Below are 18,636 nucleotides of genomic sequence, written 5' to 3'. Positions count from 1 at the left end.
CCCAAACAGAGTGATTGTGCTATCGAATTCAATACCTTTAAGTTTGTGTTGAGTGATTAGTACGCAGGGATATAACTGGGTATAATGACATGATTCGTTATAGTTGTTGATCGAGTGAGAAATGAGATGCCATTTTGGAGTCAAGAAAGATTGTTTCCCCTTTTTGAGGCACAATGTGTTTCAACGTAGGATTTGAAGATATTGACTTTTTCAACCTAAGTTACTGTTTGACGATATTACAATGGGTGGAAAGGGACCAAAATAGGCAAAATATTGGCAGCAGTTAAGCTGTCTCTGTTTGCCTATGCAGCCCCGAACCTGCATTGTAAAGAAACATGCTTCTGGAACTATATAAGTAGGGGGTTTTAGGCAGACTTAAATTTTTAGGTGCAATTAGTACAGAATAACCTCTCTCTCTCCAACCCACAGCCACTGTCAATGGTTTCATTTTAAAGGTCATCCTACATATACTCTTCTCTTTTCACACCTTACAGTTATCACCCTCTTTTTAATCCTTTTAACCCTATGCTGTGCTCAAAGGCTGTGTTTAAATGATATGATAACGAGGGGGGCCCGTGTAACCATGGCTAAGAAAAAGAAATGAAAAGATGAGAAACTTTGTGCTTTTCTGTGTATGCCTTAGACATGAACCACATTGACATTAATTGTATCCTCCTGAAATATTCACCAATCCAGATATTCCATTCCCTTATCACCTCCCCATTCACTCAACACAGCAGGGTTCATGAGAGATCATTTTATTTTGCGAAAATTCCCAAAAAGATAGAATACAGTGCATAGAACAGCATGAGAAGCAATGACATTCACTAATCTTCCAATTATTATTATTATTCGTTAATTAAAATCTCCAACATATTCCATAGTGCTGTACCATGGAGCAGACACAATATGCATGTATCGGGTGACATTGTCAATTCTGAGTGCCAGGATCACCATCTGTATCCATCTCTATGATTCATTATCATCGTAACTACGTATTCCTATAAAACAAGAAGCCATGTTTAGCCAACTCATCTTCTCTGAGATGCAGTCGTACTCACATGCAAATTACCAGCTCAGACACATCAGAGAGCTCCCTAATAGTACAGGACATTATGGACACCTTTGTTAGACAAATATCTAATTCTGTTTTTAGTAGAAAACCTTAAGGGAACGGGTCCTCCAACCATTTGCGCAATCATGTGCCATCTGGGATATTGCAGATAATATTTTTTAGAACTGGTCGTACACTATAGATCCAGATCTGAAAAAAGTTAGAATTGAGCCACTCTCAGCAAAACTAAGTGTTGAGTATTTTCAAGAAGAAGCAAAAGCATGATAATGTAGAGGAGGAGATTTTCAGAACATTCAGCACCGGAAACAAGTCTTCAGAACGAAGGGATTCTTCTTCTCCCCTCGGATGTTTAAAGTGTTTTAACACTTGGCATGGTGGGAGTGCTTAACGGAGGTGTGATGGAACCCTAGAGAAAGGGAAAGGTTTAGGAAAGTAAGTCTAATGTTTTCATGATTCGACATAACCATTGGTAGCTTGGTAAAAGGAAAGTCCCATGGCCGTACCTGTGAACCCGCCATGTTTGACCCAGAGTCTCTGGGTGAAGCCCTGCTTCCCCGGGTCTCTGGGTCATTGTCTTCTTTCTCTAAGGCAGGTAAGTATTTTTTGGCCATGCCCGTTCCTCACCCACTTTCCTCCCGCTCTCCACCCACAAAAGGCTGCCTGGAGCTAACATCACCCATACATGCAGCCATCCCGTCCTCAATGCTCCGCTAGTCCTGCCCTTCATAACGACCAGAAGGAGGAAAGCTCCTGGCAGCTTATTTTGGAAAACATACTTTTTAGGTTTATATTAATAATGACACATTTGGTAGAACTTGTTTTCTTTAAAATGTCTAATAATAACTACCCCATGTATTTCATGGTAATGTAACAATTTTTTTCAAAACTTACCATGTTTTCCCCCTAGGAAAGAGTGTCCGGAGTGTCCAGAGACGCTGTAAGATGAAACAAAGAGGTTTTTAGAAATCTTTAAGATCTTTGGAACATTTTTATGTTACCAGATCTACATTACCAAATCTATATTTGTGAATAGTAATGTCTGCATAACAATAAGCTTGCTAATTGAATCTGTGTTTTACCTATGAGTTGATGTAGTGTTTCCATTACTTACTGGATGTCATTTCCTTCCAGTAGGCGTTTGTAGGTGGCGATCTCCATCTCCAGGTGGGTCTTCTGGTCCATGAGGATCCTGTACTGGTGGTTCTGCTGCTCCAGGTCAGATCGGATCTGGGCCAGCTGGGATTCCACAGCATTGATCAGACCTTGTAACTGGGAGAGCTGGGAATTGTAAGTGGCTTCGGTCTCTGCCAAGGTGCCCTCCAGAGCGGATTTCTGGAATATGATGGACAACGATATATGATAAATGTACCGGCTGCTATACTAATAAATATGCGTTCTATATTCTTATTTCTTATTCTGCAATGCTTTGTCTGAAGTTAAAAGGTAAGACATACCATACTGAGTTGGCTCTGTAGCTCGATCTCTAATGTCTGAATAGTACGCCTTAGTTCTATTACTTCTGTCTGGACTGACTGTAGCTGCGCAGCACCGAATGTCACCTCACGATTCAGCTCTTCACTCTGCAAAGCACAAAATGTGCAGATATGTTGTTTAGTTATATTTTGCGTTCTTTTATAGTCGGAAAATAGAACGCAGCTTTACAATGAATCTTCTTTTATAAAATAGTAAAGAGTTTGTAAACTTTGAAAAAGGTTAAAAATATCTACTCGCCCTTTGCATAAACATGTTCTCGACCTCCCTCAGGTTCCTCTCCATCAACTCTTCATATTGTTGTCGGATCTCAGACAAGGATCTGTTCAGATCAACTGATGGCGCAGCGTCGACTTCCACGCTGACTCTCTGTCCCAGCTGAGCTCTCAGGGAATTCACCTCCTTAAATCAATCCCCGGATTTACATGATTAAAGTTAATATTTTTCATTCAACAGTGACAATTTTTAGTTAGTATAACCACTATGTTTTAATTTAGGATAATGTTGAAAACATATCACCTCTTCGTGGTTTCTCCTCATCTGCTGAAGCTCTTCCTGAAGGTTCTGAACCTGTCCTTCCAGGTTACATATGTCCGCATTTAGTCCTTCTAGAAGTCTACGCAGTCCATTGATATCTGCCTCAGCGTTTTGCGCCAGTCTGAGTTCCATCTCATATCTGGCATAAAAAAATATAGTTTTAATGAAAGGAGCTGTTAAAAAAATATGACATTGATATCTTAATCTGACTTTTTGTGGGTAATATTTGGTGAACAGATATATGATTGAGCCCAGTCATTATCCATGCCAGTTTGCTCATGCTCTGCGTATCCTCGAAACGTTCTGCTTTTTTTTTCGCTCAGTGTTCACATATATGTACTGTTTAAATACAAGGGCACCTAAATGGTAAATCGGGGCCCTGTTTTAGACGCCTTCTTAAAAGAACATACTTGCTTCTAAAGTCGTCAGCAGCCAGACGAGCATTGTCTATCTGAAGAACAATTCTGGCATTTTCCACAGTGGTGGCTGAGATCTGTGAAACAGATTAATGTAAAATATAACTATTATTGGTTACATGTTAATCTACCTTGAATGAATATTAGTTTACTGATTAAGTGTTTCCTACCTCTCCCTGGAGCTCTCGGATGGTCCTGAAGTAGTTACTGAAGTCAGGTAAAGCACTGGGTTGATTTCTGTCATACCACTCTCGGATATTCCTCTCCAGCTGATCATTTTCCTGCTCCAGTGAACTGACCCTCTCCAGGTAGGAGGCCAATCTGTTATTTAGAGCCTGCATGGTTTCCTTCTCATTGACACCAAACAAACCACCTTTGTTCCATCCCACATGGCTTCCAAAGTTTTTGGAGTGTCCACTATGACCAGAAGAATGCTTAGAGATTGAGATGCCTTTACCTCCTGAACCTCCATGTACACTAGGAGCACTGTAGTGGCCTCCATGTTGGGAAGGGTAAGCCATTTTATGATGGGAGATATGGGATCCTTCATGGTGCTTCGCCTGGTAACCCCCATGGTGAGAAAGATGGGAACCTCCATAATGGCAAACATCAATGCCTCCGTGTGGTTTTTTATGGCTGCTTCCTAGGTGGACTGAAGAGACATGTCTGGTGGCATTAAGGGTATGTCCACCGAGATGACAGCTTCTGGTTGAGAATCTACTGGTTGCTCCACAATGAATGGGACTCATGGCGATTAGAAGATGTGTCCTTCAGAAATTACCAAATTATATTCAGCTTGTTGAAGACGTGTACTCTTCTCTTAGTAGTAGTTCTGTATTTATAGCAAATATAAGGGGGTGTTTATGAGAATTAGCATTTTATGAGCATCTAATGCCTTGCTGTGCCTCCAATTAGACTCCACAAACCGCAAATATTAAACCGTTTCAACATGCTGGACAGATGCTGGAGAAGACACATCTGCTTTTAACACACCTTTATAATATAAACTGTGCATATCAAAACTTTTAACATTAAAGCATGACTAATAATTATTAACCAACAATAAAGACATTAACATTTGATTCGTAAGCTTGATGCCTTCATCTGTGTCTATAGACATCCATAAAACACACACATACGCCAAATTAATTCTGAAAGATCAATACAAGACACCTACAATTTATTATGAAAATGATCCGTTATTTGATGGAGGATAAAAGAATAAAACAGCATTATAGTGGTGAATCGAAGATAGGGCCAACAAGTTCCTTAGAACTGTCGCCTCCATGTTTTTTTGTATAACTAAGTTCATATTCAAAAACAGCTTTAATTTGGCTTTTTCTTTGTGTTTTTCCCTACAAATACTGCCCTTACACATGCTTGCCCATACACACTTAATCTGCCCATACACACACACCTTCCTATACACACAACATGCCCATACACACACACAAATTCACACCTGTACTTACATAACACTTTCAAAACACACACACAACCTCTTTCTCTACCCCTATCCAAATCTCTCCCCTTTCTCCCCGTTCTCCTCATCTCTTCCCTTTTCCCCAACTCTCCAATTTCTCCATACATCTTTCCACTTCTCATGTTTTCGCCCTTTCTCTAAACATTCGCTCTATCTCTCCTCTTTATCATTTTCTCTCTATCTGTTCCCTCATCTTATGTTTTATTCCTCTCTTTTCTTTTTCTTCCAACCATCCTGTGGTGGGAGTGCAAGGTCTTTTCCTACAGACCTCTGTTTCAATGGTCCCTTGCGCGGTACATGCAGCATCATTGGTGAACGCTGGGATACAACACTATATCCAAATACTCGGCATCGATCGAGGGTATACAGTGTGAAGGAGCTCCGAACAGAGGTTTGCAAGAACAGACCTCAAGCTCCCTTTATTTCGGCCAGGTTAGGAGATCAATGAACTCTCCAACCGGCCCTTCTCCTCCATTAGCCGACAGTTACGTCTGCCTCTGGAGGTAACTGGCAGGGTGACGGACACTTGCTGACACCATGTCAACCCCTGCATGTTGGTCATCTGTAGAGAAGCAGAAGTTGAGTTCACGTGCAAACAGAAACATTTAGAGGAGAAGGGCCCGTTGGAGAGTTCCTCAAAAAGCACAATAAAGACATGCACTCAAATGTCCTGCTGTTACTGAGTTACCACTGTATTTAATACATGTTTTTTGAGCATAACCTAAATATTTCAGGGCACTCTGTCCCTTTTTCAATAGGCCTTCTCAATTACGCAAAGCACAGCAAAAGTGTAAAACTGTAGCTTGCTTCCCAGTAGATCCAGCAGATGGCCATACAAGGATCATTTATCAGCCACTGGCCTTAAAGTGCCAGGACAAATTTAACATACTGTCCTTGGATGAGAAAAATGTAGAGAACAGTTTACAATACAGAATATATTTTATGAAATTACCTTTACAGGAACTCCCATAAACAACCCTTGCTTGTGTGTCAGACCTAAATAACCGCCCAATGCAGTGATATTGGATTTCGTTAAAAGTGCCGCCACCTCCATTATGTTAGATGTATAAACTCACAAAATGGTATCAGTTACTCAGAAGTTCATGTGAATCTTGCGATTTACCTGCCCATTTCACCGGCAGGAGACTTTGTGGTTGCCAGTATTCTTATCTCCCTATGTTCCATGACCACCTTATGCTGGTTCCTGACACACATAAGGCTTGCCTGTAAATAAAAGGTCTCTATAAGCTCGGCTTCCTCTTAGTTTCCCTCACTAGAACATTGTTTTCCAGGCCTCAGATTTGGTTTGTTCCTGATGTTTGCACTCTGCTGATATTATTTCTTGTTTATTGATTCTTGTGTTTGCCTGGTGGCTCATTATGCCGTTAATGCTTTTTTTCTCACACCTTTGGCACTTTGTTTGGACCTTTGATCATCTAGTTATTGGCCCTGGACTGTATTTTGTTAATGTCTCTGTCTAATCATTGTGTATCTTGTTCTGAGCTGATTGTGTTTGACCTTGGCTGTCGCAACCCTGATTTGTCTTCCACTGACCTCTGCTTATGACCATGAGGGAATCCATGTCGCCATGACTAAGGAATGTGTGTTTGGCGGTGTGCTCGTCTTGGACATGTTCGCATTGACGTGTGTGTGTGTCTTATTTTGCTTACAATTCAACTAAACCATTATTCGCCACTCCATTCCATTATCCCCACCCCATTAACTGAACACAACAGCAGGGTTAATGAGATAAATGTTTTTATTGAGCAATTGCAGAAAATGGTACAATACAGTGCAAAGAGCAGCATCATGTAATCAATAAAAATCAAACTTGTAAGAAGAAATGTAAGGTGGCCCTGGCTTGTACAAGCTTACAGTCTAATAGAAAATAGGGTATGACGGGTAGGTGCTGTAGACTGAGGGGGTCCTGTCACAAGAGCTTATCTATTAGGAATTCTGAGTGCCAGGATCACCGTCTGTATCCAGCTCTATGATTCATTATCATTGTAACTGCGTATTCCTATAAAACAAGAAGCCATGTTTGGCCAGCTCATCTTCTCTGAGATGCAGTCGTACTCACATGCAAATACCCAGGTCAGACACATCAGAGAGCTCCCTAATAGTAGAGGACATTATGGTCACTTTTGTTAAGCGTTCCATAGTAAAGATAAATATCTTTTTTCAGCAGAACTTTAGTTTCATGTGGCAGAATTGTCATAATGGAGTCATTTAGTGTTAATAATTTGAAAACAAATGAGATGTGATGTTTACAAAATGTCGATGAATTTATATTACATATATATTTTTATTACCAGTCGTACACCACAGTTCCATATCTAGAAACTACAAAGTTGATCTATGCATCAAATGCTCTGTGTATTCACTAAAGAAGCAAAAGTATGACAAGGTAGAAGCAGAGATTTCAGAACTGTAAAGGATTTAACACTTGGCATGGTAGGAATGTCTTAAGGCAGAGTGATGAGATCCTAGGGAGAAGAAAGGTTTGGAATTAGAAAAATAAATCTTATTTGTTTTAAAAATGATAAAAACACTAGTCTGACCTCTTTCAGATATTGAGGCTACAAGTTCAAATTTCACTCTCTGGTACTAATAAGCAAACCCTTGGGATTCATGATAAAGTATTCTATTCAGACTCACCATGGGTTCCACCTAGAAAAGAGTGTCCAGAAACGCTGTAAGATGAAGAAAAAATGTGTTTTTTGTGTCATATCACACAGATTTTATTCAGCCCTGTTCACGTAGTGTTTCCATTACTTACTGGATGTCATTTCCTTCCAGTAGGCGTTTGTAGGTGGCGATCTCCATCTCCAGGTGGGTCTTCTGGTCCATGAGGATCCTGTACTGGTGGTTCTGCTGCTCCAGGTCAGATCGGATCTGTGCCAGCTGGGATTCCACAGCATTGATCAGACCTTGTAACTGGGAGAGCTGGGAATTGTAAGTGGCTTCGGTCTCTGCCAAGGTGCCCTCCAGAGCGGATTTCTGGAATATGATGGACAACGATATATGATAAATGTACCGGCTGGTATAGTAATAAATAAAGGGACAACACAGTTTATCTACATTGTCTGAAGTTGAAAGGTAAGACATACCATACTGAGTTGGCTCTGTAGCTCGATCTCTAATGTCTGAATAGTACGCCTTAGTTCTATTACTTCTGTCTGGACTGACTGTAGCTGCGCAGCACCGAACGTCACCTCGCGATTCAGCTCTTCACTCTGCAAAGCACAAAATGTGCAGATATATTGTTTAGTTATATCTTGTGTTCTTTTATAGTCGGAAAATAGAATGCAGCTTTACAATGAATCTTCTTTTATAAAATAGTAAAATAGTTTGTAAACTTTGAAAAAGGTTAGAAATATCTACTCGCCCTTTGCATAAACATGTTCTCGACCTCCCTCAGGTTCCTCTCCATCAACTCTTCATATTGTTGTCGGATCTCAGACAAGGATCTGTTCAGATCAACTGATGGCGCAGCGTCGACTTCCACGCTGACTCTCTGTCCCAGCTGAGCTCTCAGGGAATTCACCTCCTTAAATCAATCCCCGCATTTACATGATTAAAGTTAATATTTTTCATTCAACAGTGACAATTTTTAGTTAGTATAACCACTATGTTTTAATTTAGGATAATGTTGAAAACATATCACCTCTTCGTGGTTTCTCCTCATCTGCTGAAGCTCTTCCTGAAGGTTCTGAACCTGTCCTTCCAGGTTACATATGTCCGCATTTAGTCCTTCTAGAAGTCTACGCAGTCCATTGATATCTGCCTCAGCATTTTGCGCCAGTCTGAGTTCCATCTCATATCTGGCATAAAAAAATATAGTTTTAATGAAAGGGGCTGTTAAAAAAAATATGACATTGATATCTTAATCTGACAGATTAATTGTGGGTAATATTTGGTGAACAGATATATAATTGAGCCCAGCCATTATCCATGCCAGTTTGCTCATCCTCTGCGTATCCTCGAAACGTTCTGCTTTTTGTTTCGCTCAGCGTTCACATATATGTACTGTTTATATACAAGGGCACCTAAACGGTAAATCGGGGACCTGTTTTAGACGCTTCTTAAAAGAACATACTTGCTTCTAAAGTCGTCAGCAGCCAGACGAGCATTGTCTATCTGAAGAACAATCCTGGCATTTTCCACAGTGGTGGCTGAGATCTGTGAAACAGATTAACGTAAAATATAACTATTATTGGTTAAACCACCTTGAATGAATATTAGTTTACTGATTAAGTGTTTCCTACCTGTCCCTGGAGCTCTCGAATGGTCCTGAAGTAGTTACTGAAGTCAGGTAAAGCACTGGGTTGATTTCTGTCATACCACTCTCGAATATTCCTCTCCAGCTGATCATTTTCCTGCTCCAGTGAACCGACCCTCTCCAGGTAGGAGGCCAATCTGTTATTTAGAGCCTGCATGGTTTCCTTCTCATTGACACCAAACAAACCACCTTTGTGTCCACTATGACCAGAAGGATGCTTAGAGATTGAGATTCCTTTACCTCCTGAACCTCCATGTACGCTAGGAGCACTGTAGTGGCCTCCATGGTGGGAAGGGTAAGCCATTTTATGATGGGAGATATGGGATCCTTCATGGTGCTTCGCCTGGTAACCTCCATGGTGAGAAACATGGGAACTTCCATAATGGCAAACATCAATGCCTCCATGTGGTTTTTTATGGCTGCTTCCTAGGTGGACTGAAGAGACATGTCTGGTGGCATTAAGGGTATGTCCACCGAGATGACAGCTTCTGGTTGAGAATCTACTGGTTGCTCCACAGTGAATGGGACTCATGGTGATTTGAAGATGTGTTCTTTAGAAATTTCCAAATTATATTCAGCTTGTTGAAGACGTGTACTCTTCCATTAGCGGTAGCTCTGTATTTATAGCAACTATAAGGGGGTGTTTACGAGAATTAGCATTTTATGAGCATCTAATGCCTTGCTGTGCCTCCCATTAGACTCCACAAACCACAAATATTAAACCGTTTCAACATGCTGGACAGATGCCGGAGAAGACACATCTGCTTTTAACACACCTTTATAATATAAACTGTGCATATCAAAACATTTAACATTAAAGCATGACTAATAATTATTAACCGACAATAAAGACATTAACATTTGATTCGTAAGCTTGATGCCTTCATCTGTGTCTATAGACATCAATAAAACATACACATACGCCAAATTAATTCTGAAAGATCAATACAAGACACCTACAATTTATTATGAAAATGATCCGTTATTTGATGCAGGATAAAAGAATAAAACAGCATTATAGTGGTGAATCGAAGATAGGACTAACAAGAAGACCTTTCAAAAAACTAAAGAAAACTCCTATATTAATTCAATGGATATGGCCAGGAAGTACGGCTGATGTCGGTGGGCAGCTTGAGGCCTTATAGGCATTCACAAGCTGCTAACATCATACAAGCATTTTATAGGATAGGCACAGACATGGCGTACATTTTTAAAGCTAGTCGACTCAATGAAGTACAATATCTTAACAACGCAAAAAATAGTTCTCCTGGGTTCAAAATTTATTAGAATGAATCAAAACAGAAATAGTAAAGGATATACTGTGAAAATACACACATATATTCCTGCCCTTACACATGCTTGCCCATGCACACACACACACACCTTCCTATACACACAACATGCCCATACACACATACCTTCCTACACACACACACAACATGCCCATACACACACACAACTTCACACCTGTACTTACTTAACACTTTCAAAACACACACACACCTTCTTTCTCTACCCCGTTCCAAATCTCTCCCCTTTCTCCCCGTTTTCCTCATCTCTTCCCTTTTCCCATCTCTCCAATTTCTCCCTATATCTTTCCGCTTCTCATGTTTTCTGCCTCTCTCTTAACATTCGCTCTATCTCTCCTCTTCATCATTATCTCTCTATCTGTTCCCTCGTCTTACCCTTTATCCCTCTCTTTTCTTTTTCTTCCAACCATCCTGTGGTGGGAGTGCAAGGTCTTTTCCTACAGACCTCTGTTTCAATGGTCCCTTGCGCGGTACATGCAGCTTCATTGGTGAACGCTGGGATACTACATTATATCCCGAGACTCGGCATCGATCGAGGTTATACACTGTGACGGAGCTCCGAACAGAGGTCTGCAGACCTCAAGCTCCCTTCATTTTGGCCAGGTTAGGAGATCAATGAACTCTCCAACCGGCCCTTCTCCATTAGCAGACAGTTACGTCTGCCTCTGGAGGTAACTGGCAGGGTGATGGACACTTGCTGACACCATGTCAACCCCTGCATGTTGGTCATCTGTAGAGAAGCAGAAGTTGAGTTCACGTGCAAACAGAAACATTTAGAGGAGAAGGGCCCGTTGGAGAGTTCCTAGGGGTGCTTAAACATAACTTTCTTATAGGCCTGCTCAATTACACAAAGCACAGCAAAAGTGTAAAACTGTAGCTTGCTGCCCGGTGGATCCAGCAGATGACCACCCAAGGATCATTTACCGGCCACTGACCTTAAAGTGCCAGGACAAATTTAACATACTGTCCCTGGATAAGAAAAATGTAAAGAACAGTTTACAAATAACTCGTATTTACAGAATGTATTTTATGAAATTACCTTTACAGGAACTCCCATAAACAACCCTTGCTTGTGTGTCAGACCTAAATAACCGCCCAATGCAGTGATATTGGATTTCATTAAAAGTGCCACCACCTGCATTATGTTGGATGTATAAACTCACAAAATGGTATCAGTTACTCAGGAGTACAGGATAATCTTGTGATTCACCTGCCCATTTCACCGTCAGGAGACTTTGTGGTTGCCGGTATTCTTGTCTCCCTATGTCCCATGACCACCTTATGCTGGTTCCTGACACACATAAGGCTTGCCGGTTAATAAAATGTCTCTATAAGCTCGGCTTTCTCCTAGCTTCCCTCACTAGAACATTGTTTTCCAGGCCCAGATTTGGTTTATTCCTGATGTTTGCACTCTGCTGATAGTTTCTTGTTTATTGATTCTTGTGTTTGCTTTTTTTCTCACACCTTTGGCACTTTGTTTGGACTTTCTATCATCTAGTCATTGGCCCCGGTCTATAATTTGTTAATGCTTCGGTCTAATCATTGTGTACCTTGTTCTGAGCTGATTGCGTTTGACCTTGGCTGTCGCAACCCTGATTTGTCTTCCACTGACCTCTCCATATGACAATGAGGGAATCCATGTCGCCATGACTAAGGAATGTGTGTTTGGCGGTGTGCTCGTCTTGGACATGTTCGTATTGACGTGTGTGTGTCTTATTTTGCTTACAATTCAACTAAACCATTATTCACCACTCCATTCCATTATCCCCACCCCATTAACTGAACACAACAGCAGGGTTAATGAGATAAAAGTTTTTATTGAGAAATTTCAGAAAATGGAACAATACAGTGCAAAAACCAACCTTATGAGAAAAAAAGGGAAGGTGGCCCTGGCTTGTACAAGCTTACAGTCTAATAGAAAATAGGGTATGACGGGTAGGTGCTGTAGATTGAGGGGGTCCTGTCACAAGAGCTTATCTATTAGGAATTCTGAGTGCCAGGATCACCGTCTGTATCCAGCTCTATGATTCAGTATCATTGTAACTGCTTATTCCTATAAAACAAGAAGCCATGTTTGGCCACCTCATCTTCTCTGAGATGCAGTCGTACTCACATGCAAATACCCAGGCCAGACACATCAGAGAGCTCCCTAATGATGTTAAGCGTTCCATAGTTTTTATTAGCAGTCATACACCACAGTTCCATATCTTAAAACCACAAAGTTGATCTATGAATCAAATGATCTGTGTATAAGAAGCTACCTATGATGGGGCAGAGTTCTGCTGCTTGTTGGGAAGTAATGCTTGATGGACGAGATCTGGATTCTAGCATTATTAAATTAGTTTTATCTGGGTTAAATTGTAATTGGTTCACTATCATCTAGTCTCTAATGTCCCCGAGGCATGAAGTGATGATGCTGGCATGATCTCTGTGCTGTTCTGATGCTCCAATGTATATTGTGTGTTGACAGCGTACACCTAAATATTCGGTCCTCTTGATCGGATGAGGTTTGATACATATGTTAAGCATAATAGGTGATACGGATGATACTTGGGGGACCCTACAAATTACTTTAGTGGCTGGAGCTTCAACATTGCCCATGTTCCCAGCCTGTAGGCACCACATAATGTAGCCACCTCCTTTAGGTGTTTGATTATCATTGTAAGGGCTATGGTGTCAGCTTAAGTGCATACAGCACTTACAATTCCATGTCACTCAAAAGCAACAGAAGAAATATATCTCTTATAGGGTCTCTGGGTACAAGGCTCAAAGCCTCCTCTCTCTCCCACAGTCAGAAATTCATCATTCAAAGGATGTGTTTAAATAGCAGACATGAAATATGAGGGAGCCAAGATGACATACCAAATGTGAGCATGTCTTAGACTTGTTGATATATTATTTATTACCATGTGTGTCTTATTTTATTTGACAAGCAAACAAAGCTTCTCCAATAGACCGTTATTCACCACTCCAGCAAGGTTCATAAGATATAAGATTTTATTGAGAAATTGCCAAGAAATAATACAATAGAGCGCAAAAAGCAGCATGATGTAGTCAATAAGAATGAAACTGATAAGAAACAATGACATTCACTAATCTTACAAATGATATTACCAATGGTTTATCCAGTAGCATATTTATCCTTTGCTATGCCTTAAGCCTAACTAAGGGCAGCACCACCTGCCCCCCCCTTTCTGTGCCGCCATCCTTACTGCTGAGCGCCGGGATATGATGTGTTATCTCAGAACTCCGTCTTTTAAGGATGTGTGGCACCAGGTTGAAAGAAGCTATGAAGGACTGTGCCGACTTGGCATGTTCCTCTATAGCGCTTATGGGTCAGTTTGGGTGTTTAGTGATCTCATCATCGACCTGAAGCCCCAATGCTCAATAGGGCAATTGTCCTCCTAGACTTGGCTCACTAGTCCTAGGCCAAGTCAGCCTAGGTCACAGTGTTATCATTGTAACTACACACCCATATGAAACAAGAGGCCATGTCTGGCCAGCTCATCTTCTCTTAGATGCTGTCGTACTAACATGCGAATCATCAGGCCAGACACATCAGAGGACATTATAGTCATAGTTTCTCAGTAAAGACAAATATATAGGTGCATGTTTTTAGTAGTATGCATTAAGGGAACGGGTCATCCCACAATATCACTTGGTAATGTGATTTTCCGTTGACTTATGCAGTCCTTAGATGCTCACGATTGCCATAAACAACATTTCGCAATGACTAACTGCATTGTATATCCCAATGAGTAATTTAATATTTACTTGCGGCGATGGTGAGGTAAATAATGAGCAATTGCCCTAATAAGTAAAAAATATGGACTGACTTACGATTGACATTAAAATGCTTGTATTGCTGCAGAAACAGTTGTCCTGGTGGAGCACCCAGTAGGCAAGCAGTCAGATTCGTTATAATACTAAACCATGATTGGCTCCCATAAACAAGCAAATTCACCATGTAGTTATTTTGTGTTAATAATTTGGAAAACACATAAGATGCGATGTTTAGAAAACATAGTTGTAAATACTAATAGTAATAATGATATCGCTCATAGTTGAGTAGGAGGACACTCAAGACCTTTTTAAACGTCAACCATCGTTTTATAGCTTTTAGGAGATATGACGTTGCTCTTAGCGTACCTATGGACCATCATGGTCTGGGTACATTCTGTAGAAGCAAAAGCATGACAATGTAGAAGCAGAGAGACAGAATTCCAGAACGTTAAAGTATTTTAACACTTGGAGTGGTGGGGGTGTTTTACGGCGATGTGATGAGATCCTAGGAAGAAGAAAAGGTTTGGATTAGAAAAATAAATTTGATTTTTTTTAAATAAGCGGCAATATAAAGAACGGTAGTCTGACCTCTTTCTGATAATGAGGTCACAAGTTAAAATATCACTCCAAGGTGGTGATCAAGATGATTCCATTCAAACTTACCATGTGTTCCACCTAGGAAAGAGTGTCCAGAAGCGCTGTAAAATAAACAAAATAGGTATTTATAAATAGGTGCATCATTTTTAAGATCTTTAGAAACTTTTTTTAAGTTTCTAATAAGCTACCAGATCTTCACTTCTATATTTGTGAATTTTGGTGTCTTAATAACATTGAGACAGTAATTATAAAAAAAAAATATATAAAAGTTTAATGCAAGTTAATAATGTTAATAGATTAAGCTATTTGTTGTCTACTTGAAATAATCTTCAGTGTCATAAAAGATTAATTTCCTTCAGCCCTGTTCACGTAGTGTTTCCATTACTTACTGGAAGTCATGTCCTTCCAGTAGGCGTTTGTAGGTGGCGATCTCCATCTCCAGGTGGGTTTTCTGGTCCATGAGGATCCTGTACTGGTGGTTCTGCTGCTCCAGGTCAGATCGGATCTGCGCCAGCTGGGATTCCACAGCATTGATCAGGCCTTGTAACTGGGAGAGCTGGGAATTGTAAGTGGCTTCGGTCTCTGCCAAGGTGCCCTCCAGAGCGGATTTCTGGAATATGATGGACAGAGATGCATAATAAATCTGAAGTGAGATAGTGAGGTGAAGTATGGGATGATGTCAAAATAGATGTTTTAACTTATTCATAACATTCTAACAAAAGGGAAGCCACATTTGTCCTGCATTGTCTGAAGTTAATAGGTAAGACATACCATACTGAGTTGGCTCTGTAGCTCGATCTCCAGTGTTTGGATATCCCGCTTTAGGTCTATTAGTTCTGTCTGGACTGACTGTAGCTGCGCAGCACCAGATGTCACCTCGCGGTTCAGCTCTTCACTCTGCAAAGCACAACATGTGCAGATATGTTGTATTTTTACATGTCGCCTTCTTGTTCAGCCGGCAAGTAGTGTGCAAGCTTTATAATGAATGCGTTTTAAGGAAAATAGTAAAGAGTTTGGAAAAAGAAAAAGGTTGGTAATTAAAAATATCTACTCACTCTTTGCATAAACATGTTCTCGACCTCCCTCAGGTTCCTCTCCATCAACTCTTCATATTGTTGTCGGATCTCAGACAAGGATCTGTTCAGATCAACTGATGGAGCAGCGTTGACTTCCACGCTGACTCTCTGTCCCAGCTGAGCTCTCAGTGAATTCACCTCCTTAAAAGAATTCCGGAATCCATAATTTAATTTAATTTTTTCATTCAAAGGTCAGTAACCACAAGGCTTTAGGTTCATTCTCAAAACATTACCTCTTCGTGGTTCCTCCTCATCTGCTGAAGCTCTTCCTGAAGGTTCCGAACTTGTCCTTCAAGGTTGCAAATTTCCACGTTCAGTCCTTCTAGAAGTCTACGCAGTCCATTCATATCTGTCTCAACATTATTTGTCAGCCTCAGTTCCATTTCATATCTGACAAATCAAAATATAGTAACAAAAGGAGCTGTTATAATAATGATGATAATAATAATATATCATTGATATCATCATTTAATATTTTTTCCATAATAATGTCACTGAAATACAATTGATGATCATAACGCAATAATGTGTGATCAGATATTCTCCTGGTTGGCGTGTTTGTGAATATTGCACTCTAATTTTAGTCTTAAGTAGCTTAGTTTCCACCAAGGCAATAGGATTTTACAATGTTACCAGTCAACAGGATCTATTGAGGACACCAAAGGCTCTTAGAGATTGAACTATAGGTCTCCTAACTGAGATTACGTTATTTTGTAGCTCTGTGGCCATGGAAGTCTAAATGTGAGAAGAGATGTGTGATTAAGCCCAGGCATAATCCATACCATTTTGTTGTTTTTTTTGGGGGGGGGGTTCAGTGTCCAGGTAGATGTGCTGTTAAAGCATATAAGCATTAAATGGGGGCTTTGTTTTAGACTTCTTCATAAAATAACATACTTGCTCCTAAAGTCGTCAGCCGCCAGGCGAGCATTGTCTATCTGCAGAACAATCCTGGCATTTTCCACACTGGTCGCAGAGATCTATGAAATGCATTAATGTAAAATATCAGCATAATTATTTACCAATGAAACTTAAAATGTATATTATTTTATACATGAAGTGCTTCCTACCTCTCCCTGGAGCTCTCGGATGGTCCTGAAGTAGTTACTGAAGTCAGGTAAAGCACTGGGTTGATTTCTGTCATACCACTCTCGGATATTCCTCTCCAGCTGATCATTTTCCTGCTCCAGTGAACTGACCTTCTCCAGGTAGGAGGCCAATCTGTTATTTAGAGCCTGCATGGTTTCCTTCTCATTGACACCAAACAAACCACCTTTGTTCCAGCCCACGTGGCTTCCAAAGTTTTTGGAGTGTCCACTATGACCAGAAGAATGCTTAGAGATTGAGATGCCTTTACCTCCTGAACCTCCATGTACACTAGGAGCACTGTAGTGGCCTCCATGGTGGGAAGGGTAAGCCGTTTTATGATGGGAGATATGGAATCCTTCATGGTGCTTCGCATGGTAGCCCCCATGGTAGGAAAGATGGGATCCTCCATAATGGGAACCTCCATGTTTTTTGTTATGGGAGCTTCCTTGATGGACTGAAGAGACATGTCTGGTGACATTGATGGGATGTCCACCAAGGTGACAGCTTTTGGCTGAGAATCCGCAGTTTTTTCCAGAATGAATGGGACTCATGGCGATGAGATGTTCTTAATAAACAACCAAATGATATTGAGCTTGTTGAAGAAGTACAAATTTCCGTTAGCACTGGCTCCATATTTATAGCAAATACAGGGGAGTGTTTCTGCATGTTAACATTTTATGAGCATCCAATGCTTTGCTAGGCCTGGGAATTAAACTCTTTAAACAACAAATATTAAACAGTTTAAACATGCTGGACAGATGCAAGACAATTGGCATTTTATCTGCTTCAAGCACATCTTTACAATATAAACTGTGTATATCAAAACTTTTAACATTAAAGCATGATTAATAATTATAATAAGCAATAATACGGATATTAGCCTTTGATTCGTAAGCTTGATGCTTTAATTTGCCTCTCTATGTATGTCAATAAAATCTTTGCTAAGACCCATAAGCTGAATTAATTCTGAAAGGTCAATACAAGCCAACAAAAATGTATTATAAAAACTATCCATTATTTAATGTGTTAAAAGCATAAAACATCATTATAAATTGAAAAAGCAGAGCAAAACCTGTTGAGATGAATAGAAGATCTGGCGTTTAAGCAAAGTTTTTGACATAATTATTAATAATTCATTATCAAAAGAAATATTAAATTGCCTGTTTCTTTTTATAATGATATTTTTGGGGATATTCATTTTAATTATACGTATATGTGGAAAATGTGGCAGCTTAAAAGGGAATTAAATGGGGCTCATAATGTCGTAAAGATATGTTTTTTTGCTCATTGTATTCAGGAGGTGAAAAAATCCATATTATAGAAAATGCAGGGAATGTTATTATTTTTAAACTTTTGCACCCCATTACAGTATGATGAATTTATGTAAAAATGCTTTGTCATTAAAACATAAATTATTATTAACCCACAGTAAAAACATTAGCCATTGAGCTTTAAGACTGATGCTAAATTTTGTGTCTACACATTTCTAAGACATTTACA

The 18,636-nt window shown here is 40.0% G+C and overlaps 2 protein-coding genes across 3 annotated transcripts; both read right to left on the bottom strand.

Annotated features, from left to right (window-relative positions):
• Positions 1–742: 742 nt before the first annotated feature.
• LOC128472006 (keratin, type I cytoskeletal 19-like) lies at positions 743–17,720 on the bottom strand. 2 transcript variants are annotated; one of them, XM_053453995.1, is made up of 8 exons: positions 17,118–17,720; positions 16,945–17,027; positions 16,284–16,440; positions 16,030–16,191; positions 15,746–15,871; positions 15,364–15,584; positions 15,041–15,075; positions 743–1,481 (listed from the first exon to the last, which is right to left on the bottom strand). In XM_053453995.1, exons 1-8 carry the CDS (start codon positions 17,685–17,687, stop codon positions 1,435–1,437), a joined length of 1,401 nt encoding a protein of 466 aa, XP_053309970.1. In that variant the 5' UTR covers positions 17,688–17,720; the 3' UTR covers positions 743–1,434. The 2 variants fall into 2 exon arrangements, with proteins under 2 accessions (XP_053309970.1, XP_053309969.1); XM_053453994.1 differs by lacking the exon at positions 743–1,481 and adding an exon at positions 14,734–14,882.
• Positions 7,778–9,456, bottom strand: LOC128472010 (keratin, type I cytoskeletal 14-like). Its single transcript, XM_053453999.1, has 6 exons — positions 9,271–9,456; positions 9,102–9,184; positions 8,670–8,826; positions 8,391–8,552; positions 8,113–8,238; positions 7,778–8,002 (listed from the first exon to the last, which is right to left on the bottom strand). Exons 1-6 carry the CDS (start codon positions 9,439–9,441, stop codon positions 7,778–7,780), a joined length of 924 nt encoding a protein of 307 aa, XP_053309974.1. The 5' UTR covers positions 9,442–9,456.
• Positions 17,721–18,636: the final 916 nt, after the last annotated feature.

This window comes from Spea bombifrons, chromosome 13 (assembly GCF_027358695.1).
Source record: "Spea bombifrons isolate aSpeBom1 chromosome 13, aSpeBom1.2.pri, whole genome shotgun sequence".
Classification (NCBI taxonomy): domain Eukaryota; kingdom Metazoa; phylum Chordata; class Amphibia; order Anura; family Pelobatidae; genus Spea; species Spea bombifrons.
This window is presented reverse-complemented; position numbering and strand designations above follow the sequence as displayed.

What these genes read in the sequence shown, in the direction of transcription:
- LOC128472006 (XM_053453995.1), bottom strand. Translation starts at nt 17,687, where the DNA reads ATGAGTCCCATTCATTCTGGAAAAAACTGCGGATTCTCAGCCAAAAGC. An exon ending in TCCGAGAGCTCCAGGGAGAG is followed by an intron (nt 17,028 to 17,117) that starts GTAGGAAGCACT and finishes TGCATTTCATAG; the next exon opens with ATCTCTGCGACCAGTGTGGA. An exon ending in TACAGAGCCAACTCAGTATG is followed by an intron (nt 15,585 to 15,745) that starts GTATGTCTTACC and finishes ATCATATTCCAG; the next exon opens with AAATCCGCTCTGGAGGGCAC.
- LOC128472010 (XM_053453999.1), bottom strand. Translation starts at nt 9,441, where the DNA reads ATGCAGGCTCTAAATAACAGATTGGCCTCCTACCTGGAGAGGGTCGGT. An exon ending in AGAACATGTTTATGCAAAGG is followed by an intron (nt 8,239 to 8,390) that starts GCGAGTAGATAT and finishes TGTGCTTTGCAG; the next exon opens with AGTGAAGAGCTGAATCGCGA. An exon ending in TACAGAGCCAACTCAGTATG is followed by an intron (nt 8,003 to 8,112) that starts GTATGTCTTACC and finishes ATCATATTCCAG; the next exon opens with AAATCCGCTCTGGAGGGCAC.